The sequence below is a fragment of the Bombina bombina genome, chromosome 6, assembly GCF_027579735.1.
Source record: "Bombina bombina isolate aBomBom1 chromosome 6, aBomBom1.pri, whole genome shotgun sequence".
Taxonomy (NCBI): domain Eukaryota; kingdom Metazoa; phylum Chordata; class Amphibia; order Anura; family Bombinatoridae; genus Bombina; species Bombina bombina.
In genome coordinates this window covers 726,602,618-726,628,352 of record NC_069504.1, presented here as the reverse complement: position 1 = coordinate 726,628,352, position 25,735 = coordinate 726,602,618, and the positions used below count along the sequence as shown (strand labels likewise).

Sequence of the window (25,735 nt, the reverse complement as noted above, 5' to 3'; positions counted from 1 at the left end):
TTCCTACCTCAAGATAAGAAGAACAAGTCTAAGGGACAACAATCTTCTAATTTTCGTTCCTTTCGTTCTGACAAATCCCAATGACAACAATCCTCCAAGCTCGAGCAACCCAAGAGTACTTGGAATCCGGCTCAGTCCTGGACTAAATCCAAGCAGAATAAGAAGCCCATCGAAAACAAATCGGCATGAAGGGGCAGCCCCCGATCCTGGATTGGATCGTGTAGGGGGCAGACTGTCTCTTCTTTTTCAGACGCCTGTTTCAAGGACGTACAGGATCCGTGGGTCCTGGAGGTGGTATCTCAGGAATACAAGATACGCTTCAAATCGTCCCGGTGCCTATCGAGGATAGATGTTTGGGGGTTTATTCAAACCTTTTCGTGGTCCCAAAGATTAAGGGAACTTTCTGCCCAATTCTGGACCTAAAATGCTTAAACTTTCCTTCAAGATAAAGACGATAAGGTCCATCCTTCCTTTAATTAAGGAAGGCCAGTTTATGACCACTATAGATCTGAAGGACACTTACCTTCATGTTCCAATCCACAGGGAACACTTTTCAGTTCCTAAGGTTTGCATTCCTGGACCAGCACTTCCATTTCATTGCCCCATTTGGTCTAGCTACTGCTCCAAGAATCTTTACAAAGGTTTTGGGGGCTCTTCTAGCTGTTGCAGGAACTCAGGGTATTGCAGTAGCCCCATACTTGGATGATATTCTGGTGCAAGCCACCATCTTTTTGTCTTGCAGATGAATTATCGGAGTCCCTTCTTAGTCTTCTTCGATTACATGGATGGAAGATAAACTTGGAAAAGAGTTCTCTTATCCCAAGTACCAGGGTGGAATTTCTGGGTACTATAATATACTCCATATCCATAGGATATTTCTAACAAACCAGGGATGTTGCAAGCTAACTTCGGCATGTCTTGCCCTTCTCTACCTCCTTGAGTGTCCCTCTGTGGCTCAGTGTATGAAGTTGATTGGTCTCATGGTGTCCTGCATGGGCATAATTTCTTTTGCCAGGTTCCATCTCAGACCTTTACAACTGTGCATGCTGAGACAGTGGAACGGCGATCATTCAGATTGTATTAGAAAGCCAGTCGAGAGAATCTCTCTCTTGGTGGCTCTGTCCTGATCTTTCCCAAGGGACATGCTTCTTAAGACCATCCTGGGAGATTGTGACTATGGACGCAAGCTTATCTGGAAGGGGACCTATTTGGGTTGTGGACTCAGGAGGAGTCCTCCTCCCGATCAATATTTTTGGACTACAGCAATTTTCAAGGCCTTGAAGGCTTGGCCACTTCTGGATTTGTCCCAGTTTATCAGATTCCAATTAGACAATATAACCTTGGTGGCTTACATCAACCATCAGGTGGGGAACGAGAAGTTCCTTGACGATGAAGGTAGTATCTCAGATTCTGGAGTGGGCAGAGGCCCACAGCTGTTAGCTGTCGGCGATCCACATTCTGGGTGTGGACAACTGGGAGGCGGATTTTCTCAGCAGGCAATCCTTCCATCCAGGGGAATGGTCTCTCCATTCCGAGGTGTTTGCTGAGATATGCAGCAAGTGGGGGAGGCCGGAGATGGATCTCATGGCATCCGTCTCAAAACCAAGCTGCCCAGGTATGGGTCGAGGTTGAGGTATCCCCAAGCACATCTAATAGATGCACTAGCAGTGCCCTAGAGGTTCAAACGCACATCCTTTTCCCTCCATTACCGCTTCTTTCTTGAGTGGTGGCCTGCATCAAGCAGGAGCAGGTATCAGTAATCCTGATTGCTCCATCGTGGCCGCGAAGGACATGGTTCTAGTGGGTATATCCTTATCTCTTCCGTGGAAGTTACCTTGTCGCAGAGACCTGCTGATACAAGGTCCATTTGTTCATCAAAATCTAGATTCTCTGAGGCTAACTGCGTGGAGATTGAACACTTAGTCTTAACCAAGAGAGGTTTCTGAGAGTGTCATTGATACTTTTATTCAAGCTCGTAAACCAGTTACTCGGTGTATCTACCACAAGGTGTGGAGGACCTACTTATTCTGGGGTGAATAGCGTGGTTTTTCCTGGCACAGTGTTGAGGTTGCCAGGATCTTATAATTTCTCCAGGATGGGCTGGAGAAGGGCCTTTCTGCTAGTTCCCTAAGGGGACAGATTTCGGCCCTGCCGGTTTTATTGCACAAGAGACTGGCTGAGCTTCCAGACGTGCAGTCCTTTGTTAAAGGGACAGTCAAGTAAAAAAAAAAACCTTTCATGATTTAAATAGGGCATGTCATTTTAAACAACTTTCCAAATTACTTTTATTACCAATTTTGCTTTGTTCTCTTGGTATTCTTAGTTGAAAGCTAAACCTAGGAGGTTCATATGCTAATTTCTTAGACCTTGAAGACTGCCTCTAATCTGAAAGCATTTTGACAGTTTTTCACCACTAGAGGGTGTTAGTTCATGTGTTTCACATAGATAACATTGAGCTCAGGCACGTGAAGCTCCTAGGAGTCAGCACTAAAAATGCAAGTCTGTCAAAAGAACTGAAATAAGGGGGCAGTTTGCAGAGGCTTAGATACAAGGTAATCACAGAGGTAAAAAGTATATTATTATAACTGTGTTGGTTATGCAAAACTGGGGAATGGGTAATAAAGGGATTATCTACCTTTTTTAAACAACAAAAATTCTGGTGTTTACTGTCCCTTTAAGAACAAAGCCTCTATGGATCAGATTTGTAAGGTGGCTACCTGGTCCTCCTTACATACTTTTTAAAAATGTTTGTAAGTTTGATGTTTTTGTTTCGGCTGAAGCAGCTTTCGGGAGAAAAGTTTTGCAGGCTGTGGTGCCCTCAGAATAGGGTCCGCCTCTTCCTTTTTGTTCCCTCCCATTATTCATTCAGTGTCCTCTGGAGCTTGGGTATAGTTTTCCCAATAGTAAGGAATGAAGCCGTTGGCTCTCCCTATCTTAGGGCTATGGACTTCCTATCCGGAAGGAAAGGAATTTATCTGAGAAAGCATAAATTATGGGGTATTTTTTTTTGTAATTAAATTTATTTTGTTATTTTTATTATCTTTGTTGAAAAGGTCAATGATAAGAAATGCACTGCTGGTAGCTAGCTGGTGATTGGCTATACATATGTCTCTTGTCATTGGCTCACCAGATTTGTTCAGCTAGGGCCCAGTAGAGCAATGTTGCTCTGGAGCTGATTTTAACTGTTTCTTTAACATGGATTAAATGCATAGTTATGTACAATAATAAACTTATCTTACATCAAATATAATTTTCATTTTTGCACTTTATTTCCCATTAAGAACCGGTCCATTCAGATTAAAGGGACAGTCTAGTCAGAATTACATTTTCATAATTCAGTTACGGCATGCAATTTTAAACAACTTTCCAATTCACTTATATAATAACAAATGCTCTGTTCTCTTAGTATTCTTTGTTGAATGCTAAGCCCTTGAAAGCCACCTCTTATCTGAATACATTTGACAGTTTTTTACAGCTAGTGCTAGTTCATGTGTGCCATACAGAAAACATTGAGATAAGAGAGCAGTCTGTGGAGGCTTAGATACAAGGTAATCACAGAGATATTGCGGGTTTGGTTCCAGACCACCTCAATAAAGCGAGTCACACTAATTTTGTTTCACAGTGTATGTAAAAGTTATATTTACACTATACTGTAGTCTCTAAAGTGTGCAATAGCATTATGTATGAAACACAATGTACATACCTTTTTAATTAAAAAATACTTTATTGCTAAAAAATGCTAACTATCATTTGAGCTTTCAGTGAGTCAGAATCTTTTTGCTGCTGGTGTGTATATATGTTGGAAAAATAGACTTGCTTGACACAGGGTTGCCACAAAGCTTCAATTTGTAAAAAGTGCAGTATCTGCAAAATGCAATAAATTGAAGTGCATTAACCCCTTAACGACCAGCGTCGTACCCTGTAGGATGCTGGTCGTTATGCCCTTAAGAACAAGCGACGTACCCTGTACGTTGCTGCAGTCCTGGGCTTCTCTCTGGTGCGATGTCGCTATTTTTAGCGAGATGGGGCACTGCAGAAACAAATTTGCAGAGTTACCGTACAGTGGTGCAGTGCTAATACTGTACAGTGGTACAGTGGTGGTGCTAATTGTTGTTGGGGGGGGGGTGCCATAGCAGGGAGGTGGGTGAGCGGCCCACCGCTGCAGGAACTTCCTGATCCTGTGTAGGAGGAGGCGCAAGGGGCCGGGGGATAATGCGCAGCAAGTGAAATGTTTGTATGAGCAATTGCGCAGCAAATAACCCTGTCTGGGAAGGAAGGAGAGAGAGGGAGGGGGATAATGTTTCCAAAGTAATCTGGGAGGGGGGGAGGGTATTGAGGCTGGGCAGCTACACTACAGAAAAATTGGGTATTTAAAAAAGCCCAAATTTTGAACAAACTGGGAACTGGCAGACAGCTGCCAGTACCCAAGATGGAGGCATATAGGTAGATGGGGGAGGGTTAGAGAGCTGTTTGGGGGGGGGGGGCAGGGAGGTTAGGGGCTAAGGGGGGGGGGGATCCAACACTGCAGACAAATATAAATAATTAAATAGAAATAGGCCTTTTATTTTAGTACTGGCAGACTTTCTGCCAGTACTTAAGATGGCGGTGACAATTGTGATGTGGGGAAGGGAAGATAACTGTTTGAAAGGGGTCAAGGAGGGATAAGGGATGTGTCAGGTGGGAGGCTGATCTCTACACTAAAGCTAAAATTAACCCTACAAGCTACCTAATTAACCCCTTCACTGCTGGGCATAATACAAGTGTGGTGCGCACCGGCATTTAGCGGCCTTCTAATTACCAAAAAGTAATGCCAAAGCCATAAATGTCTATTTCTGAACAAAGGGGATCCCAGAAAAGCATTTACAGCCATTTTTTCCATAATAGCACAAGCTGTTTGTAAATAATTTCAGTGAGAAACCTAAAATTTGTGAAAAAGAGAACATTTTTTTTTTTTTTTTATTTGATCACATTTAGCGGTAAAATGGTGGCATAAAATATATCAAAATGGGCCTAAATAAATACTTTGGGTTGTCTTCTAAAAAAAAAAATTTATACATGTCAAGGGATAATCAGAGATTCCTGACAGATATTAGTGTTCTAATGTAACTATCGCTAATTTTGAAAAAAAAAATGGTTTGGAAATAGCAAAGTGCTACTTATGTTTATTGCCCTATAACTTGCAAAAAAAGAAAAGAACATGTAAACATTGGGTATTTCTAAACTCAGGACAAAATTTAGAAACTATTTAGCATGGGTGTGTTTTGGTGGTTGTAGATGTGTAACAGATTTTGGGGGTCAAAGTTAGAAAAAGTGTGTGTTTTCCATTTTTTTAAAATCATATTTTACATTTTCTCCTGTTAAGTGTAGTCAGTCCACGGGTCATCCATTACTTATGGGATATTAACTCCTCCCCAACAGGAAGTGCAAGAGGATCACCCAAGCAGAGCTGCTATATAGCTCCTCCCCTCTACGTCATACCCAGTCATTCTCTTGCACCCAACTAATAGATAGGATGTGTGAGAGGACTGTGGTTGTTAAACTTAGTTTTTATTTCTTCAATCAAAAGTTTGTTATTTCTCCAACATAGGTGTGTCCGGTCCACGGCGTCATCCTTACTTGTGGGATATTCTCTTCCCCAACAGGAAATGGCAAAGAGCCCAGCAAAGCTGGTCACATGATCCCTCCTAGGCTCCGCCTACCCCAGTCATTCTCTTTGCCGTTGTACAGGCAACATCTCCACGGAGATGGCTTAGAGTTTTTTAGTGTTTAACTGTAGTTTTTATTATTCAATCAAGAGTTTGTTATTTTGAAATAGTGCTGGTATGTACTATTTACTCTGAAACAGAAAAGAGATGAAGATTTCTGTTTGTATGAGGAAAATGATTTTAGCAACCGTTACTAAAATCGATGGCTGTTCCACACAGGACTGTTGAGAGGAATTAACTTCAGTTGGGGGAACAGTGAGCAGACTTTTGCTGCTTGAGGTATGACACATTCTAACAAGACGATGTAATGCTGGAAGCTGTCATTTTCCCTATGGGATCCGGTAAGCCATTTTTATTACAGACAGTAAATAAGGGCTTCACAAGGGCTTTATTAAGACTGTAGACATTTTCTGGGCTAAATCGTTTCATATATAAACATATTTAGCCTTGAGGAATCATTTTAATCTGGGTATTTTGTAAAATAATATCGGCAGGCACTGTTTTGGACACCTTATTCTCTAGGGGCTTTCCCTAATCATAGGCAGAGCCTCATTTTCGCGCCGGTATTGCACACTTGTTTTTGAGAAGCATGACATGCAGTCGCATGTGTGAGGAGCTCTGATACATAGAAAAGACTTTCTGAAGGCGTCATTTGGTATCGTATTCCCCTTTGGGCTTGGTTGGGTCTCAGCAAAGCAGATACCAGGGACTGTAAAGGGGTTAAAGATAAAAACGGCTCCGGTTCCGTTATTTTAAGGGTTAAAGCTTCCAAATTTGGTGTGCAATACTTTTAAGGCTTTAAGACACTGTGGTGAAATTTTGGTGAACTTTGAACAATTCCTTCATACTTTTTCGCAATTGCAGTAATAAAGTGTGTTCAGTTTAAAATTTAAAGTGACAGTAACGGTTTTATTTTAAAACGTTTTTTGTACTTTGTTATCAAGTTTATGCCTGTTTAACATGTCTGAACTACCAGATAGACTGTGTTCTGATTGTGGGGAAGCCAAGGTTCCTTCTCATTTAAATAGATGTGATTTATGTGACACAGAAAATGATGCCCAAGATGATTCCTCAAGTGAGGGGAGTAAGCATGGTACTGCATCATTCCCTCCTTCGTCTACACCAGTCTTGCCCACTCAGGAGGCCCCTAGTACATCTAGCGCGCCAATACTCCTTACTATGCAACAATTAACGGCTGTAATGGATAATTCTATCAAAAACATTTTAGCCAAAATGCCCACTTATCAGCGTAAGCGCGACTGCTCTGTTTTAGATACTGAAGAGCATGAGGACGCTGATGATAATGGTTCTGATATGCCCCTACACCAGTCTGAGGGGGCTAGGGAGGTTTTGTCTGAGGGAGAAATTTCAGATTCAGGGAAAATTTCTCAACAAGCTGAACCCGATGTGATTACATTTAAGTTTAAGTTGGAACATCTCCGCGCTCTGCTTAAGGAGGTGTTATCCACTCTGGATGATTGTGAGAATTTGATCATCCCAGAGAAACTATGTAAAATGGACAAGTTCCTAGAGGTCCCGGGGCCCCCAGAAGCTTTTCCTATACCCAAGCGGGTGGCGGATATTGTAAATAAAGAATGGGAAAGGCCCGGTATACCTTTCGTCCCTCCCCCCATATTTAAAAAATTGTTTCCTATGGTCGACCCCAGAAAGGACTTATGGCAGACAGTCCCCAAGGTCGAGGGGGCGGTTTCTACTTTAAACAAACGCACCACTATACCCATAGAAGATAGTTGTGCTTTCAAAGATCCTATGGATAAAAAATTAGAAGGTTTGCTTAAAAAGATGTTTGTTCAGCAAGGTTACCTTCTACAACCAATTTCATGCATTGTCCCTGTCACTACAGCCGCGTGTTTCTGGTTCGATGAGCTAGAAAAGGCGATCGATAGTGATTCTCCTCCTTATGAGGAGATTATGGACAGAATCCGTGCTCTCAAATTGGCTAATTCTTTCACCCTAGACGCCACTTTGCAATTGGCTAGGTTAGCGGCGAAAAATTCTGGGTTTGCTATTGTGGCGCGCAGAGCGCTTTGGTTGAAATCTTGATCAGCGGATGCGTCTTCCAAGAACAAATTGCTTAACATTCCTTTCAAGGGGAAAACGCTGTTTGGCCCTGACTTGAAAGAGATTATCTCTGATATCACTGGGGGTAAGGGCCACGCCCTTCCTCAGGATAGGTCTTTCAAGGCCAAAAATAAACCTAATTTTCGTCCCTTTCGTAGAAACGGACCAGCCCCAAGTGCTACGTCCTCTAAGCAAGAGGGTAATACTTCTCAAGCCAAGCCAGCCTGGAGACCAATGCAAGGCTGGAACAAGGGAAAGCAGGCCAAGAAACCTGCCACTGCTACCAAGACAGCATGAAATGTTGGCCCCCGATCCGGGACCGGATCTGGTGGGGGGCAGACTCTCTCTCTTCGCTCAGGCTTGGGCAAGAGATGTTCTGGATCCTTGGGCACTAGAAATAGTCTCCCAAGGTTATCTTCTGGAATTCAAGGGGCTTCCCCCAAGGGGGAGGTTCCACAGGTCTCAATTGTCTTCAGACCACATAAAGAGACAGGCATTCTTACATTGTGTAGAAGACCTGTTAAAAATGGGAGTGATTCATCCTGTTCCATTAGGAGAACAAGGGATGGGGTTCTACTCCAATCTGTTCGTAGTTCCCAAAAAAGAGGGAACGTTCAGACCAATCTTAGATCTCAAGATCCTAAACAAGTTTCTCAAGGTGAACGTAGAAAAGAGTTCTCTATCTCCGTCAACAAGGGTTCCCTTCTTGGGAACAATTATAGACTCCTTAGAAATGAGGATTTTTCTGACAGAGGCCAGAAAAACAAAACTTCAAAACTCTTGTCAAACACTTCATTCCGTTCCTCTTCCTTCCATAGCGCAGTGCATGGAAGTAATAGGTTTGATGGTAGCGGCAATGGACATAGTTCCTTTTGCGCGCATTCATCTAAGACCATTACAACTGTGCATGCTCAGTCAGTGGAATGGGGACTATACAGACTTGTCTCCGACGATACAAGTAAATCAGAGGACCAGAGACTCACTCCGTTGGTGGCTGTCCCTGGACAACCTGTCACAAGGGATGACCTTCCGCAGACCAGAGTGGGTCATTGTCACGACCGACGCCAGTCTGATGGGCTGGGGCGCGGTCTGGGGACCCCTGAAAGCTCAGGGTCTTTGGTCTCGGGAAGAATCTCTTCTACCGATAAATATTCTGGAACTGAGAGCGATATTCAATGCTCTCAAGGCTTGGCCTCAGCTAGCAAAGGCCAAGTTCATACGGTTTCAATCAGACAACATGACGACTGTTGCGTACATCAACCATCAGGGGGGAACAAGGAGTTCCCTGGCGATGGAAGAAGTGACCAAAATCATTCAATGGGCGGAGACTCACTCCTGCCACCTGTCTGCAATCCACATCCCAGGAGTGGAAAATTGGGAAGCGGATTTTCTGAGTCGTCAGACATTACATCCGGGGGAGTGGGAACTCCATCCGGAAATCTTTGCCCAAATTACTCAACTGTGGGGCATTCCAGACATGGATCTGATGGCCTCTCGTCAGAACTTCAAGGTTCCTTGCTACGGGTCCAGATCCAGGGATCCCAAGGCGACTCTAGTAGATGCACTAGTAGCACCTTGGACCTTCAAACTAGCTTATGTATTCCCGCCGTTTCCTCTCATCCCCAGGCTGGTAGCCAGGATCAATCAGGAGAGGGCGTCGGTGATCTTGATAGCTCCTGCGTGGCCACGCAGGACTTGGTATGCAGATCTGGTGAATATGTCATCGGCTCCACCATGGAAGCTACCTTTGAGACGAGACCTTCTTGTTCAAGGTCCGTTCGAACATCCGAATCTGGTCTCACTCCAGCTGACTGCTTGGAGATTGAACGCTTGATCTTATCAAAACGAGGGTTCTCAGATTCTGTTATTGATACTCTTGTTCAGGCCAGAAAGCCTGTAACTAGAAAAATTTACCACAAAATATGGAAAAAATATATCTTTTGGTGTGAATCTAAAGGATTCCCTTGGGACAAGGTAAAGATTCCTAAGATTCTATCCTTTCTTCAAGAAGGATTGGAGAAAGGATTATCTGCAAGTTCCTTGAAGGGACAGATTTCTGCCTTGTCTGTGTTACTTCACAAAAAGCTGGCAGCTGTGCCAGATGTTCAAGCCTTTGTTCAGGCTCTGGTTAGAATCAAGCCTGTTTACAAACCCTTGACTCCTCCTTGGAGTCTCAACTTAGTTCTTTCAGTTCTTCAGGGGGTTCCGTTTGAACCCTTACATTCCGTGGATATTAAGTTATTATCTTGGAAAGTTTTGTTTTTGGTTGCAATTTCTTCTGCTAGAAGAGTTTCAGAATTATCTGCTCTGCAGTGTTCTCCTCCTTATCTGGTGTTCCATGCAGATAAGGTGGTTTTACGTACTAAACCTGGTTTTCTTCCGAAAGTTGTTTCTAACAAAAACATTAACCAGGAGATAGTCGTGCCTTCTTTGTGTCCGAATCCAGTTTCAAAGAAGGAACGTTTGTTGCACAATTTGGATGTTGTTCGCGCTCTAAAATTCTATTTAGATGCTACAAAGGATTTTAGACAAACATCTTCCTTGTTTGTTGTTTATTCTGGTAAAAGGAGAGGTCAAAAAGCAACTTCTACCTCTCTCTCTTTTTGGATTAAAAGCATCATCAGATTGGCTTATGAGACTGCCGGACGGCAGCCTCCTGAAAGAATCACAGCTCATTCCACTAGGGCTGTGGCTTCCACATGGGCCTTCAAGAACGAGGCTTCTGTTGATCAGATATGTAGGGCAGCGACTTGGTCTTCACTGCACACTTTTACCAAATTTTACAAGTTTGATACTTTTGCTTCTACTGAGGCTATTTTTGGGAGAAAGGTTTTGCAAGCCGTGGTGCCTTCCATTTAGGTGACCTGATTTGCTCCCTCCCTTCATCCGTGTCCTAAAGCTTTGGTATTGGTTCCCACAAGTAAGGATGACGCCGTGGACCGGACACACCTATGTTGGAGAAAACAGAATTTATGTTTACCTGATAAATTACTTTCTCCAACGGTGTGTCCGGTCCACGGCCCGCCCTGGTTTTTTAATCAGGTCTGATAATTTATTTTCTTTAACTACAGTCACCACGGTATCATATGGTTTCTCCTATGCAAATATTCCTCCTTTACGTCGGTCGAATGACTGGGGTAGGCGGAGCCTAGGAGGGATCATGTGACCAGCTTTGCTGGGCTCTTTGCCATTTCCTGTTGGGGAAGAGAATATCCCACAAGTAAGGATGACGCCGTGGACCGGACACACCGTTGGAGAAAGTAATTTATCAGGTAAACATAAATTCTGTTTTTAAACGGCACCGGAGTGTGTTGTTTTTTCTCAGGCAGCATTAGAAGAAGAATCAGAAGAATCTACCTGAGTTTTGTGTATGATCTTAGTGGACGTAACTAAGATCCATTTGCTGTTTTCGGCCATTCTGAGGAGCGAGGTAACTTCAGAACAGGGGACAGCGGGCAGGTTCACCTGCAAAGAGGTATGTTGCAGTATATTATTTTCTAAGGAATGGAACTGACTGAGAAAATACTGCTAATACCGATGTAATGTAAGTACAGCCTTAAATGCAGTAATAGCAACTGGTATCAGGCTGATATGTATGTATGTTTACACTTAAGTATTTCTGGGGAATGGCACTTCACTGGGAAAATACTGTATACATATAACTTTTAGCCTAATCTGCAGTGTGAGCGACTAGCAGCAGGCTTTTTAATAACATTTCATAAATTATATTTCTCCAACATAGGTGTGTCCGGTCCACGGCGTCATCCTTACTTGTGGGATATTCTCTTCCCCAACAGGAAATGGCAAAGAGCCCAGCAAAGCTGGTCACATGATCCCTCCTAGGCTCCGCCTACCCCAGTCATTCTCTTTGCCGTTGTACAGGCAACATCTTCACGGAGATGGCTTAGAGTTTTTTAGTGTTTAACTGTAGTTTTTATTATTCAATCAAGAGTTTGTTATTTTAAAATAGTGCTGGTATGTACTATTTACTCAGAAACAGAAAAGAGATGAAGATTTCTGTTTGTATGAGGAAAATGATTTTAGCAGCCGTTACTAGAATCCATGGCTGTTCCACACAGGACTGTTGAGAGGAATTAACTTCAGTTGGGGGAACAGTGAGCAGTCTCTTGCTGCTTGAGGTATGACACATTCTAACAAGACGATGTAATGCTGGAAGCTGTCATTTTCCCTATGGGATCCGGTAAGCCATGTTTATTAAGATTGTAAATAAGGGCTTCACAAGGGCTTATTAAGACTGTAGACTTTTTCTGGGCTAAATCGATTCATTATTAACACATATTTAGCCTTGAGGAATCATTTAATCTGGGTACTTTGATAAGATTATATCGGCAGGCACTTTTTTAGACACCTTTCTCTTTAGGGGCTTTCCCAAATCATAGGCAGAGCCTCATTTTCGCGCCGGTGTTGCGCACTTGTTTTTGAGAGGCATGACATGCAGTCGCATGTGTGAGGAGCTCTGATACATAGAAAAGACTTTCTGAAGGCGTAATTTGGTATCGTATTCCCCTTTGGGCTTGGTTGGGTCTCAGCAAAGCAGATACCAGGGACTGTAAAGGGGTTAAAGTCAAAAACGGCTCCGGTTCCGTTATTTTAAGGGTTAAAGCTTCCAAATTTGGTGTGCAATACTTTTAAAGCTTTAAGACACTGTGGTGAAATTTTGGTGAATTTTGAACAATTCCTTCATATTTTTTCGCAATTGCAGTAATAAAGTGTGTTCAGTTTAAAATTTAAAGTGACAGTAACGGTTTTATTTTAAAACGTTTTTTGTTATCAAGTTTATGCCTGTTTAACATGTCTGAACTACCAGATAGACTGTGTTCTGAATGTGGGGAAGCCAGAGTTCCTTCTCATTTAAATAAATGTGATTTATGTGACAATGACAATGATGCCCAAGATGATTCCTCAAGTGAGGGGAGTAAGCATGGTACTGCATCATTCCCTCCTTCGTCTACACGAGTCTTGCCCACTCAGGAGGCCCCTAGTACATCTAGCGCGCCAATACTCCTTACTATGCAACAATTAACGGCTGTAATGGATAATTCTGTCAAAAACATTTTAGCCAAAATGCACACTTATCAGCGTAAGCGCGACTGCTCTGTTTTAGATACTGAAGAGCATGACGACGCTGATAATAATGGTTCTGTAGGGCCCCTAAACCAGTCTGATGGGGCCAGGGAGGTTTTGTCTGAGGGAGAAATTACTGATTCAGGGAACATTTCTCAACAAGCTGAACCTGATGTGATTACGTTTAAATTTAAGTTGGAACATCTCCGCATCCTGCTTAAGGAGGTATTATCCACTCTGGATGATTGTGACAAGTTGGTCATCCCAGAGAAACTATGTAAAATGGACAAGTTCCTAGAGGTCCCGGGGCTCCCAGAAGCTTTTCCTATACCCAAGCGGGTGGCGGACATTGTAAATAAAGAATGGGAAAGGCCCGGTATTCCTTTCGTCCCTCCCCCCATATTTAAAAAATTGTTTCCTATGGTCGACCCCAGAAAGGACTTATGGCAGACAGTCCCCAAGGTCGAGGGAGCGGTTTCCACTTTAAACAAACGCACCACTATACCCATAGAAGATAGTTGTGCTTTCAAAGATCCTATGGATAAAAAATTAGAAGGTTTACTTAAAAAGATGTTTGTTCAGCAGGGTTACCTTCTACAACCAATTTCATGCATTGTCCCTGTCGCTACAGCCGCGTGTTTCTGGTTTGATGAGCTGGTAAAGGCGGTCGATAGTGATTCTCTTCCTTATGAGGAGATTATGGACAGAATCAATGCTCTCAAATTGGCTAATTCTTTCACCCTAGACGCCACTTTGCAATTGGCTAGGTTAGCGGCTAAGAATTCTGGGTTTGCTATTGTGGCGCGCAGAGCGCTTTGGTTGAAATCTTGGTCAGCTGATGCGTCTTCCAAGAACAAGCTACTTAACATTCCTTTCAAGGGGAAAACGCTGTTTGGCCCTGACTTGAAAGAGATTATCTCTGATATCACTGGGGGTAAGGGCCACGCCCTTCCTCAGGATCGGCCTTTCAAGGCCAAAAATAAACCTAATTTTCGTCCCTTTCGTAGAAACGGACCAGCCCCAAGTGCTACGTCCTCTAAGCAAGAGGGTAATACTTCTCAAGCCAAGCCAGCTTGGAGACCAATGCAAGGCTGGAACAAGGGAAAGCAGGCCAAGAAACCTGCCACTGCTACCAAGACAGCATGAACTGTTGGCCCCCGATCCGGGACCGGATCTGGTGGGGGGCAGACTCTCTCTCTTCGCTCGGGCTTGGGCAAGAGATGTTCTGGATCCTTGGGCGCTAGAAATAGTCTCCCAAGGTTATCTTCTGGAATTCAAGGGGCTTCCCCCAAGGGGGAGGTTCCACAGGTCTCAGTTGTCTTCAGACCACATAAAAAGACAGGCATTCTTACGTTGTGTAGAAGACCTGTTAAAAATGGGAGTGATTCATCCTGTTCCATTAGGAGAACAAGGGACGGGGTTCTACTCCAATCTGTTCATAGTTCCCAAAAAAGAGGGAACGTTCAGACCAATCTTAGATCTCAAGATCTTAAACAAGTTTCTCAAGGTTCCATCGTTCAAAATGGAAACCATTCGAACAATTCTTCCTTCCATCCAGGAAGGTCAATTCATGACCACGGTGGATTTAAAGGATGCGTATCTACATATTCCTATCCACAAGGAACATCATCGGTTCCTAAGGTTCGCATTCCTGGACAAGCATTACCAGTTCGTGGCGCTTCCTTTCGGATTAGCCACTGCTCCAAGGATTTTCACAAAGGTACTAGGGTCCCTTCTAGCTGTGCTAAGACCAAGGGGCATTGCTGTAGTACCTTACTTGGACGACATTCTGATTCAAGCGTCGTCCCTTCCTCAAGCAAAGGCTCACACGGACATCGTCCTGGCCTTTCTCAGATCTCACGGATGGAAAGTGAACGTGGAAAAGAGTTCTCTATCTCCGTCAACAAGGGTTCCCTTCTTGGGGACAATAATAGACTCCTTAGAAATGAGGATTTTTCTGACAGAGGCCAGAAAAACAAAACTTCTAGACTCTTGTCGGATACTTCATTCCGTTCCTCTTCCTTCCATAGCGCAGTGCATGGAAGTGATAGGTTTGATGGTAGCGGCAATGGACATAGTTCCTTTTGCGCGCATTCATCTAAGACCATTACAACTGTGCATGCTCAGTCAGTGGAATGGGGACTATACAAACTTGTCTCCGAGGATACAAGTAAATCAGAGGACCAGAGACTCACTCCGTTGGTGGCTGTCCCTGGACAACCTGTCTCAAGGGATGACCTTCCGCAGACCAGAGTGGGTCATTGTCACGACCGACGCCAGTCTGATGGGCTGGGGCGCGGTCTGGGGATCCCTGAAAGCTCAGGGTCTTTGGTCTCGGGAAGAATCTCTTCTACCGATAAATATTCTGGAACTGAGAGCGATATTCAATGCTCTCAAGGCTTGGCCTCAGCTAGCGAGGGCCAAGTTCATACGGTTTCAATCAGACAACATGACAACTGTTGCGTACATCAACCATCAGGGGGGAACAAGGAGTTCCCTGGCGATGGAAGAAGTGACCAAAATCATTCTATGGGCGGAGTCTCACTCCTGCCACCTGTCTGCTATCCACATCCCAGGAGTGGAAAATTGGGAAGCGGATTTTCTGAGTCGTCAGACATTGCATCCGGGGGAGTGGGAACTCCATCCGGAAATCTTTGCCCAAGTCACTCAACTGTGGGGCATTCCAGACATGGATCTGATGGCCTCTCGTCAGAAATTCAAAGTTCCTTGCTACGGGTCCAGATCCAGGGATCCCAAGGCGGCTCTAGTGGATGCACTAGTAGCACCTTGGACCTTCAAACTAGCTTATGTATTCCCGCCGTTTCCTCTCATCCCCAGGCTGGTAGCCAGGATCAATCAGGAAAGGGCGTCGGTGATCTTGATAGCTCCTGCGTGGCCACGCAGGACTTGGTATGCAGATCTGGTGAATATGTCATCGGCTCCACCATGGAAGCTACCTTTGAGACGAGACCTTCTTGTTCAAGGTCCGTTCGAACATCCGAATCTGGTCTCACTCCAGCTGACTGCTTGGAGATTGAACGCTTGATCTTATCGAAGCGAGGGTTCTCAGATTCTGTTATCGATACTCTTGTTCAGGCCAGAAAGCCTGAAACTAGAAAGATTTACCACAAAATTTGGAAAAAATATATCTGTTGGTGTGAATCTAAAGGATTCCCTTGGGACAAGGTTAAGATTCCTAAGATTCTATCCTTCCTTCAAGAAGGATTGGAAAAAGGATTATCTGCAAGTTCCCTGAAGGGACAGATTTCTGCCTTGTCTGTGTTACTTCACAAAAAGCTGGCAGCTGTGCCAGATGTTCAAGCCTTTGTTCAGGCTCTGGTTAGAATCAAGCCTGTTTACAAACCTTTGACTCCTCCTTGGAGTCTCAACTTAGTTCTTTCAGTTCTTCAGGGGGTTCCGTTTGAACCCTTACATTCCGTTGATATTAAGTTATTATCTTGGAAAGCTTTGTTTTTGGTTGCAATTTCTTCTGCTAGAAGAGTTTCAGAATTATCTGCTCTGCAGTGTTCTCCTCCTTATCTGGTGTTCCATGCAGATAAGGTGGTTTTACGTACTAAACCTGGTTTTCTTCCAAAAGTTGTTTCTAACAAAAACATTAACCAGGAGATTATCGTACCTTCTCTGTGTCCGAAACCAGTTTCGAAGAAGGAACGTTTGTTGCACAATTTGGATGTTGTTCGCGCTCTAAAATTCTATTTAGATGCTACAAAGGATTTTAGACAAACATCTTCCTTGTTTGTTGTTTATTCCGGTAAAAGGAGAGGTCAAAAAGCAACTTCTACCTCTCTCTCTTTTTGGATTAAAAGCATCATCAGATTGGCTTACGAGACTGCCGGACGGCAGCCTCCCGAAAGAATCACAGCTCATTCCACTAGGGCTGTGGCTTCCACATGGGCCTTCAAGAACGAGGCTTCTGTTGATCAGATATGTAGGGCAGCGACTTGGTCTTCACTGCACACTTTTACCAAATTTTACAAGTTTGATACTTTTGCTTCTTCTGAGGCTATTTTTGGGAGAAAGGTTTTGCAAGCCGTGGTGCCTTCCATCTAGGTGACCTGATTTGCTCCCTCCCATCATCCGTGTCCTAAAGCTTTGGTATTGGTTCCCACAAGTAAGGATGACGCCGTGGACCGGACACACCTATGTTGGAGAAAACAGAATTTATGTTTACCTGATAAATTACTTTCTCCATCGGTGTGTCCGGTCCACGGCCCGCCCTGTTTTTTTTAATCAGGTCTGATAATTTATTTTCTTTAACTACAGTCACCACGGTATCATATGGTTTCTCCTATGCAAATATTCCTCCTTAACGTCGGTCGAATGACTGGGGTAGGCGGAGCCTAGGAGGGATCATGTGACCAGCTTTGCTGGGCTCTTTGCCATTTCCTGTTGGGGAAGAGAATATCCCACAAGTAAGGATGACGCCGTGGACCGGACACACCGTTGGAGAAAGTAATTTATCAGGTAAACATAAATTCTGTTTTTAAACGTTTGCTGGCATGTTAATCGTTTATTTATCTGAGGTACTTGGTGAAAAATTGTTTTGGGCGTTATTTTCCACATGGCTGTCGTTTGTTTTGAATTAAAACAGTTTACTGAGCTTCCCTCACTGTTGTATTGTGAGTGGGAGGGGCCTATTTTGGCGCTTTTACTGCGCATTAGAAATTCAGTCACAGTCTGCCTTCTCCCTGCATGATCCAGGACGTCTCTACAAGAGCTCAGGGGTCTTCAAAACTAGTTTTGAGGGAGGTAATCACTCACAGCAGACCTGTGAGACTGTGCTTGACTGTGATAAAAACGCTTATATTTTCAATTGTTATCCGTTTTTTCTGATATTAAGGGGTTAATCATCCATTGCTAGTGAGTGCAATCCTTTGCTAACTTAATGCATTTACTGTGAAGGTTTGGTTTCTATAACTAATCCGGTTCATTGTTATTTCAACTGTGACAGTTTTTGTGTGCTTCTTAAAGGCACAGTAACGTTTTTTATATTGCTTGCAAATTTATTTGAAAAGTATTTTCCAAGCTTGCTAGGCTAATTGCTAGTTTGTTTTAACATGTCTGACACAGAGGAATCTCTTTGTGCAATATGTTCAAAAGCCAATGTGGAGCCCAATAGAAATTTGTGTACTAATTGCATTGATGCTACTTTAAATAAAAGCCAATCTGTACATTTTAAGAAAATTTCACCAGACAACGAGGGGAAAGTTATGCAGACTAACTCTCCTCACGTGTCAGTACCTGCATCTCCCGCTCAGGAGGTGCGTGATATTGCGACGCCAAGTACATCAGGGCGGCCATTACAAATCACTTTACAAGACATGGCTAATGTTATGACTGAAGTTTTATCTAAATTACCAGAACTTAGAGGTAAACGCGACCACTCTGGGGTGAGAACAGAGTACGCTGATAATGTTAGAGCCATGTCTGATACTGCGTCACAAATGGGAGAACATGAAGACGGAGAGCTTCATTCTGTGGGTGACGGATCTGATCCAAATAGACTGGACTCAGACATTTCGAATTTTAAATTTAAGCTTGAGAACCTCTGTGTATTGCTAGGGGAGGTATTAGCGGCTCTGAATGATTGTAACACGGTTGCAATCCCAGAGAAATTATGTAGGCTGGATAGATACTATGCGGTACCGGCGTGTACTGACGTTTTTCCTATACCTAAGAGGCTTACAGAAATTATTACTAAGGAGTGGGATAGGCCCGGTGTGCCCTTTTCCCCCCCCCCCTCCTATATTTAGAAAATTGTTTCCAATAGACGCCACCACACGGGACTTATGGCAGACGGTCCCTAAGGTGGAAGGAGCAGTTTCTACTCTGGCTAAGCGTACCACTATCCCGGTGGAGGATAGCTGTGCCTTTTCAGACCCAATGGACAAAAAATTAGAGGGTTACCTTAAGAAAATGTTTACTCAACAAGGTTTTATATTACAACCCCTCGCATGCATTGCGCCTGTGACGGCTGCGGCGGCATTTTGGTTTGAGTCTCTAGAGGAGACCATTAGCTCAGTTCCATTGGATTAAATTATAGACAAGCTTAGAGTCCTTAAGCTAGCTAATTCATTTATTTCTGATGCCGTAGTACATTTAACTAAGCTTACGGCTAAGAATTCCGGATTCGCCATCCAGGCGCGCAGAGCGCTGTGGCTAAAATCCTGGTCAGCCGATGTGACTTCTAAATCTAAATTGCTTAACATACCTTTCAAAGGGCAGACATTATTTGGGCCTGGTTTGAAAGAAATTATCGCTGACATTACTGGAGGTAAGGGACATGCCCTGCCTCAAGACAGAGCCAAACCAAGGGCTAGACAGTCTAAATTTCGTGCCTTTCGTAACTTCAAGGCAGGAGCAGCATCAACTTCCTCCGCTCCAAAACAGGAAGGAACTGTTGCTCGTTACAGACAGGGCTGGAAACCTAACCAGACCTGGAACAAGGGCAAGCAGGCCAGAAAACCTGCTGCCGCCCCTAAGACAGCATGAAGTGAGGGCCCCCGATCCGGAAACTGATCTAGTAGGGGGCAGACTTTCTCTCTTCGCCCAGGCTTGGGCAAGAGATGTCCAGGATCCCTGGGCGTTAGAGATCATATCCCAGGGATATCTTCTGGACTTCAAAGCTTCTCCTCCCAAAGGGAGATTTCATCTTTCAAGGTTGTCAACAAACCAGACAAAGAAAGAGGCGTTTCTACGCTGTGTTCAAGATCTTTTGCTAATGGGAGTGATCCACCCGGTTCCGCGGTCGGAACACGGACAAGGGTTTTACTCAAATCTGTTTGTGGTTCCCAAGAAAGAGGGAACCTTCAGACCAATCTTGGATTTAAAGATCCTAAACAAATTCCTAAGAGTTCCATCGTTCAAAATGGAAACTATTCGGACAATCTTACCTATGATCCAAAAGGGTCAGTACATGACCACAGTGGATCTAAAGGATGCGTACCTTCACATACCGATTCACAAGGATCATTACCGGTACCTAAGGTTTGCCTTCCTAGACAGGCATTATCAGTTTGTAGCTCTTCCCTTCGGGTTAGCTACGGCTCCAAGAATCTTTACAAAGGTCCTGGGCTCTCTTCTGGCGGTACTAAGACCGCGAGGAATAGCGGTAGCTCCATACCTAGACGACATTCTGATACAAGCGTCAAATTTCCAAACTGCCAAGTCTCATACAGAGTTAGTTCTGGCATTTCTAAGGTCGCATGGGTGAAAGGTGAACCTAGAAAAGAGTTCTCTACTGCCACTCACAAGAGTTCCCTTCTTGGGGACTCTTATAGATTCTGTAGAAATGAAAATTTACCTGACAGAGGACAGGTTAACAAAACTTCTAAATGCTTGCCGTGTCCTTCATTCCATTCAACACCCGTCAGTGGCTCAATGCATGGAGGTAATCGGTTTAATGGTAGCGGCAATGGACATAGTACCTTTTGCACGCCTGCATCTCAGACCGCTGCAATTGTGCATGCTAAGTCAGTGGAATGGGGATTACTCAGATTTGTCCCCTATGCTGAATCTGGATCAAGAGACCAGAGATTCTCTTCTATGGTGGCTTTCTCGGCCACATCTGTCCAGGGGGATGCCCTTCAGCAGGCCAGACTGGACAATTGTAACAACAGACGCCAGCCTACTAGGTTTGGGGCGCTGTCTGGAATTCCCTGAAGGCTCAGGGATCATGGACTCAGGAGGAGAGTCTCCTTCCAATAAACATCCTGGAATTGAGAGCAGTTCTCAATGCCCTTCTGACTTGGCCTCAGTTAGCAACTCTGAGGTTCATCAGGTTTCAGTCGGACAACATCACGACTGTGGCTTACATCAACCATCAGGGAGGGACAAGGAGTTCCCTAGCGATGATGGAAGTTTCAAAGATAATTCGCTGGGCAGAGTCTCACTCTTGCCACCTGTCAGCGATCCACATCCCAGGCGTGGAGAACTGGGAGGCGGATTTCCTAAGTCGCCAGACTTTTCATCCGGGGGAGTGGGAACTTCATCCGGAGGTCTTTGCCCAAATACTTCGACGTTGGGGCAAACCAGATATGGATCTCATGGCGTCTCGCCAGAACGCCAAGCTTCCTTGTTACGGGTCCAGATCCAGGGACCCGGGAGCGGTCCTGATAGATGCTCTGACAGCACATTGGACCTTCAAGATGGCTTATGTGTTTCCACCCTTCCCGATACTTCCTCGATTGATTGCCAGGATCAAACAGGAGAAAGCATCGGTGATTCTAATAGCGCCTGCGTGGCCACGCAGGACCTGGTATGCAGATCTAGTGGACATGTCATCCTGTCCACCTTGGTCGCTGCCTCTGAGACAGGACCTTCTAATTCAGGGTCCTTTCAAACATCAAAATCTAATTTCTCTGAAGCTGACTGCATGGAGATTGAGCGCTTGATTTTATCAAAGCGTGGATTTTCGGAGTCAGTAATTGATACCTTAATACAGGCTAGGAAACCTGTTACCAGGAAAATTTACCATAAGATATGGCGTAAATATTTACACTGGTGCGAATCCAAGAGTTACTCATGGAGTAAGGTTAGGATTCCTAGGATATTGTCTTTTCTACAAGAAGGTTTAGAAAAGGGTTTATCTGCAAGTTCTTTAAAGGGACAGATATCAGCTCTGTCCATCCTTTTACACAAACGTCTGTCAGAAGTTCCAGACGTTCAGGCTTTTTGTCGGGCTTTGGCCAGGATTAAGCCTGTGTTTAAGACTGTTGCTCCACCGTGGAGCTTAAACTTAGTTCTTAACGTTTTACAGGGTGTTCCGTTTGAACCCCTTCATTCCATTGATATCAAGCTGTTATCTTGGAAAGTTCTGTTTTTAATGGCTATTTCCTCGGCTCGTAGAGTCTCTGAATTATCGGCCTTACATTGTGATTCTCCTTATCTGATTTTTCATTCAGACAAGGTAGTTCTGCGTACTAAACCTGGGTTCTTACCTAAGGTAGTCACTAACAAGAATATCAATCAAGAGATTGTTGTTCCATCATTGTGCCCTAACCCTTCTTCAAAGAAGGAACGACTTCTGCACAATCTAGACGTAGTCCGTGCCCTGAAATTTTATTTACAGGCAACTAAAGATTTTCGCCAAACATCTTCCCTGTTTGTAGTTTATTCTGGACAGAGGAGAGGTCAAAAAGCATCTGCTACCTCTCTCTCTTTTTGGCTTCGTAGCATAATACGTTTAGCCTATGAGACTGCTGGACAGCAGCCTCCTGAAAGAATTACAGCTCATTCTACGAGAGCTGTGGCTTCCACGTGGGCCTTTAAGAATGAGGCCTCTGAACAGATTTGCAAGGCTGCAACTTGGTCTTCTCTTCATACTTTTTCCAAATTTTACAAATTTGACACTTTTGCTTCTTCTGAGGCTGTTTTTGGGAGAAAGGTTCTTCAGGCAGTGGTTCCTTCCATGTAAAGATCCTGCCTGTCCCTCCCGTCATCCGTGTACTTTAGCTTTGGTATTGGTATCCCATAAGTAATGGATGACCCGTGGACTGACTACACTTAACAGGAGAAAACATAATTTATGCTTACCTGATAAATTCCTTTCTCCTGTAGTGTAGTCAGTCCACGGCCCGTCCTGTTTTTTTTATGGCAGGTCTAAAATTTAAATTATACTCCAGTCACCACTGCACCCTATAGTTTCTCCTTTCTCGTTTGGTTTCGGTTGAATGACTGGGTATGACGTAGAGAGGAGGAGCTATATAGCAGCTCTGCTTGGGTGATCCTCTTGCACTTCCTGTTGGGGAGGAGTTAATATCCCATAAGTAATGGATGACCCGTGGACTGACTACACTACAGGAGAAAGGAATTTATCAGGTAAGCATAAATTATGTTTTTTTTTGTTTTTTTTTAAAGTAAATTCTAAGATATGATGAAAATAATGGTATCTTTGGAAAGTCCATTTAATGGCGAGAAAAACTTGTTTTATATATATATATATATATATATATATATATATATATATATATATATATATATATATATATAAATATGTGTGGGTACAGTAAATGAGTAAGCTAAACACAAACACCGCAGAAATGTAAAAATAGCCCTGGTCCTTAAAGGGACATTAAATCCAAATGTTTTATTTCATGATTCAGATAGAGAATACCATTTTAAACAACTTTCTAATTTACTTCTATTATATAATTTGCTTCATTTTCTTGATATTCCTTCCTGAAAAGCATATCTAGATAGGCTCAGTAGCTTCTGATTGGTGGCTGCACATAGATGCCTCATGTGATTGGGTCACCCATGTGCATTGCTATTTCTTTAACAAAGTTTATCTAAAGAATGAAGCAAATTAGATAAAATAAGTAAATTGGAATTTTGTTTAAAATTGTATTGTCTGTCTGAATCATGAACATTTTTTGGGGGGCTTAATGTCCCTTTAAGGGAAAGAAATTGAAAAATGGCCTTGTCCTTAAGGGGTTAAAACGAGGTATGCCTGTATTACTATAACCGTGTTGGTTATCCAAAACTGGGGAATGGGTAATAAAGGAATCAGCTAGCTTTTTAAACTATAACAATTCTGGAGTAGACTGTCCCTTTAACATACTATTTATTTTTTTCCCACTACAGGATCAGAAAATAAATTTGCTAGATTCCTCCTGTGTTGTTTGAAATGCTGTTTTTGGTGTCTTGAGAAGTTCATCAAATTTCTTAATCGCAATGCCTACATCATGGTAAGATTTGGAACTTAAAAAGGATAAGGGATGCAGTAAAATGAAACCCAACATTTTTGAGATGGAGCATACCATTTTAAACAACTTTCCTATTTATCTCTATTATCTAATTTGCTCTTATCTCTCTTTGAAGGAGCACAGCTTGCACTACTGGGAGCTAACTGAACAAATCAGGTGAGCCAATAACAAGAGGCAAACATGTGCAGCTACCAATTGACAGCTCGCTCCCAGTAGTACTCTGCTGCTCCTAAACCTATCTAGATATGTCGTAATCATAGGATATCAAGAGAATGAAGCTAATTAAAATATTAGAAAATTGGAAAGTTGTTTAAACCCTTTGCCCATATAGACGTAGAGCTTCATTATGCTGTACATAGCCCATTGTATGCATAAAGTAGATCTACGTCCATAATGCTGGAAGCCCAGACATTGACAACCAAGAATTGCTGCTTGTGGGCTTCCAGCATCTGCCATCATATGTGCTCCATTACCATATGAACCCATATTGGTAGATAGTGACACAGATAGATAGTGTCACTGTCTGTAACTATCTTTGTTGGTGCCGGTGTAAGAGGGAAGGCGGGTAGACGGCAGAGGGGGTCACTAAATTTACAATTTTGGGGGAGGAAATGTAAATGATTAAAATAGAATTAAATTAGAACTGGGTACTGGCAGACAAGGAGGGTTGAGGAGGGATCCCTACACTGCAGGAAAACAAAAAACCATACTGGCAGACTGTCTACCAGTACCTCAGATGGTGGTGGGTTGGGGTGGATGAGAGCTGTTTGGGAGGGATCAGGGAGGTGGGAGGTGTCATCTGCTAACGGTAATAGATTGGAGGGTAATCCCTACATTACAATACTAACTTTCTTTCCTAAGCTATGGAGAGTCCACAACGTCATCAATTACTAGTGGGAATATCACTCCTGGCCAGCAGGAGGAGGCAAAGAGCATCACAGCAAAGCTGTTGTGTGTCACTCCCCTACCCACAATTCTCAGTTATTCTCTTCTCCTGTGTCAATGGAGCAGGTAAGGTTTGGTGTCTGAAGAATATTGGATTTCTTTTTGCTACAAGCAAGATTTTTGGGTATAGCTGTAGTCCACGTCAATCTCTGCAGTAGAGTAGTGGTGGCTTTAAAGCAGTTAGGAACTTGTGAGGTGGACCTTGCTTTGTTTCCTAACATATTGCTGCCCTAGTATAGAAAGCCAGAGTAGGTTTGCTCTGTTCTTACTCCTTACAGGGACCTGTAGAAAAAGAATGTGTCCTTTCACGCCTTGTAAGCTGTCCTCCTGCCGGAGGGCTAGATTGCAAGTAAGTGCTTTTGTCTTCTAGGTTTAGAGACTTGCACTAAGAAGGGTTTTCCTGCTGTTTTTATTGGTACACTTAAATCCTTTGAGAAGGATTTTATTGGGCAGTGGCAGGCACTTATATGTGTGAGACTTAGGTGTTAATTCCTTATATTGTGGGAATCATTCCCAAGGCTGTTATTTTATTTTTTTTATATGTAGGAGTTTTTCCACATGTATGTGTAAATTTTTAACTGTCTTGGAGGCAAGATTGTTATTTAACTAGCTACTGCATGTAGCACTAAGTGGAAGCTCCGTTTTCCATCTTAATATGAGGAGAGTCCACGGCTTCATTCCTTGTGTGAAATACTGAACCTGGCCACTAGGAGGAGGCAAAGACACCCCAGCCAAAAGCTTAAATACCTCCCCCTCTCCCCTCATCCCCCAGTCATTCTATTTTCGTCACAGGAGGTTGGCTGAGAAGTGTCAGAAGATACGGAGTAGTTCCTTATAGAGGGTATTACTCTTCGGAATGGGACTGGAGTTTCTCTTGTAAAGGTGTATCCAGTCCACGGGTTCATCCATTACTTGTGGGATATTTTCCTTCCCAACAGGAAGCTGCAAGAGGACACCCACAGCAGAGCTGTCTATATAACTCCTCCCCTAACTGCCACCCCCAGTTATTCTCTTGCAGCTCTCGACAAGAAAGGAAGTATCAAGAGAGATGTGGTGACTTAGTGTAGTTTTTACCTTCAATCAAAAGTTTGTTATTTTTAAACGGTACCGGCATTGTACTGTTTTTACTCTCAGGCAGAAATTGGAAGAAGACTTCTGCCTGGAGGTTTGATGATCTTAGCGGTTTGTAAC

At 43.4% G+C, this 25,735-nt stretch overlaps 1 protein-coding gene across 1 annotated transcript in view; it reads left to right on the top strand.

The window, feature by feature from the left end:
- Positions 1–25,735, top strand: part of SLC44A2 (solute carrier family 44 member 2) — a gene marked incomplete in the record, with an annotated part of 587,432 nt that overhangs the window by 504,876 nt on the left and 56,821 nt on the right. Inside the window, 1 exon segment of the mRNA XM_053717929.1 lies at positions 23,478–23,581. Coding sequence (XP_053573904.1) covers positions 23,478–23,581 — 104 coding nt within the window.